Source organism: Triticum dicoccoides, chromosome 4A (assembly GCF_002162155.2).
Source record: "Triticum dicoccoides isolate Atlit2015 ecotype Zavitan chromosome 4A, WEW_v2.0, whole genome shotgun sequence".
Lineage (NCBI taxonomy): Eukaryota > Viridiplantae > Streptophyta > Magnoliopsida > Poales > Poaceae > Triticum > Triticum dicoccoides.
This window is the reverse complement of record NC_041386.1, coordinates 667,365,410-667,368,091: the sequence shown is the minus strand read 5'-3', so window position 1 is coordinate 667,368,091 and position 2,682 is coordinate 667,365,410. Positions and strand designations below refer to the sequence as shown.

Genomic DNA, 2,682 nt, shown 5'->3' with positions numbered 1-2,682 from the left:
GACAATCTTAGCGGCCAGCAACAGAACGACAGCCTGGCCCGCATCCCAACCAAGGTTTTGGTTACCGGTTGAAATTTCAAGATTTTCCATGGTTACCGCATATTTCCGTGCCCCTGGTAAATCACCATACCGAGCAAAAAATACCATTTGTTTGAACTTTTTTAATTTAAACACTCGATTTACAGTAAAGTACGTAGGATCTAATTAATGCCATGAGAGTTGGTTTTGGCGTGTTGGTAGCAACCTAGTTTCTGTTTTGAGAGGTCTCTGGTTCGAATGTTCGTTCATTCACTTATTTGAATTCAAAATTTAATAATAAAATCCGCTCGAAATATTCTCAGTATTTCTCGGTAACCGTGGTAACCACATTTACCAGTCCTCCTCGGTAAAATTGCCTCATTCGGTAACCAAAACCTTGATCCCAATCAAACTGAGGCCTCGAAGGGCAGGCAGACCACCGATGGCTGGTGGTCGAGGAATCGCACATGGTGATCTTATTATAGGCCAGTAGGCAGTAGCCCAGTTAGCCATTTGTTGTTATTAGGTACCAAACGATGTACTTTAATTTCTCAAAAAAAAAAGTACTGTTATCGCTGTTTTTTCTTTTTCTTTTTTTTGAAACACGCCAACTTATTCAACTGCATCAATCGCTTGGTTTTGAACATTAAAAAAAGGTGCCACAGATACCTTTTGACTTGATAAACATTTCCTCGATTAGGCAATAGTACAAGCTTCAACTGAAGGGAAAGCAAGAGTACAGATTTCGCAACTTGAGTCTTAGACACTTGGTACAAGCTTCAACTGAAGGTTTCTTCATAGTAAATCATTTTTCAATTTGGACCGGAAGTGAACTACAGCCCGCGAAGCCAAACCCAACACCTCAGTTACCTGGCTCTTCTCCTCAGCGGTCCGCGGATATCTCGATGGACAAACCTTGACCTTGACCTCAAGATCCAAGTCACCACAGCGCCCACACACCTTCCGGTCATGCAGAGATATCTCTGCCATATTAACCGCAGCTTCCGCGAGACACCTGATGTATCGCACAAAGTTGTCGTCGGGCTGAAAGCCATAGATGGCGAGCTTAACCAGATTCTTGTGCTTGAAACCAGGGGCATATGGCTTCCACTTCACGTCTGCCTTGTCGCACAAACCATTTTCCTTCCGGAACTCTGTGCCTGTGAACATTATGCAGCAACGATCCCATACTGTGATGCACAGCTCTTTTAGGGAGGGTGCAGCTTCAAGAATAAACATTGTCCAAGCTAAATCACATCCTTCGGGAAGATGATCCAGATTCACAAGCTGTAGTTTGCTGAGCACAGGGGTGAGCAGTTCCGGGCTTTCTGGGATAACCCAAATATTTTCACTTCTAAAATCCAGATGGAGATCGCTTATGGAAGGAACATTAACAAGGAACTGACTTAACTCAAGGGTCTTTTGCAAACGGGAGCCAGTTTTAATAAGGCTCAGCTTTGAAAGTTGTGGCACAAAACCAAAATACATGGGATCTTCATAAGAGAACCAATTATTATAGGTCACTTGTTCGAGTTTTGGCAGACATGTGAGCTCAACTCTCTCAAATTTCCCATTGTCAACCTCGAGCTCAATAAGTCGAGCATGCTCTACTTGCACCACGGAATGGATCCCTGAGTCGCAATGGGTTAAGCGCAAAGACTCCAAGAGCTTGCAGGTGCTCAGGATGTTGGGGATGTCTAGTTCACCAAACCTCATATTGCGCAGCCAGAGGCACCTAAGGCCGGCAAATGCATCCGGACAAGCACCGATAAAATCATTGAATTGCTTCCCGTACTGGAGGAGATCATCAGAAGAGCAGATCTTGTAAGCCTTCTCTGTCACAATCTCAAACTCGGTTGCATCAACCTTCTGGGTTGCCATGGCGCGGGCAACAGAGTTGCCAATGACTAAGGAGTCACGCTGCATCAGAATGAATCTGATTTTGAGTTTGCAGATGGCGACCTCCGTGCTCCTTGTGCTCAAGATGTTATCCGTTACATGAGCCAGAGCACTGTTGGTTCGGAGCATGTCGCTGACGCTGAGGCTGGACACACGAGCTTTGTCATGGTAGGCTGGAACGGAACTGACACTTAGGAAGAACCGCGAGAACATGGTGGGGAGCTTCAGCATTTGCTTGGATAGGACACAGGTCCTTATCGCGTCTAGCGTGTCCACCCTCTCCAGAATGTTGAGCAAAAGGTCGTTGGGCAGCTTGCTAAGCATGTCTTCGTTCCCATCGCCAGCAGCGGCTTTGTTTCGAGTTGTTTTTTGGTGCGCATTTTGCTGGAACAGTAAACAATCAGCCTTTTGAGGATGAGCCTTACATGAAGGAGAAACATCAAGAGCAAGAGAGAAAAGCTTACATTGCGTCTTCGGCGACCGCTTTTGTTCTTCATGGCTGATCGGATGAGCAACTGGCCTTGATTGATTTCGGAACGCCTAGGCTGATCAGTTTGATCTTATCGGGTCTGTGACAACGGCTCCTCTATTTATTTAGGCCGGAGTTACAAATCCTGAAAGGAGGAGGATCCGGATTATACCTCCTCAACAGACAAGCTAGGAACAAATATTTAAAAATTACTCCTTGAACTGCGGTGCCTGCACAAACCGCAACGGATCTCCTCACAACCCGTATTGCACAAGGAAATCAACTCTTCTTCGGCC

At 45.7% G+C, this 2,682-nt stretch overlaps 1 protein-coding gene across 1 annotated transcript; it reads right to left on the bottom strand.

The window, feature by feature from the left end:
- Positions 1-946: 946 nt before the first annotated feature.
- On the bottom strand, positions 947-2,414 carry LOC119289642. The gene is given in 3 exon segments (XM_037568921.1): positions 947-976; positions 979-2,301; positions 2,382-2,414. Coding segments are annotated over 3 exon segments (1,386 nt in total).
- Between the last annotated feature and the right edge of the window lie 268 nt (positions 2,415-2,682).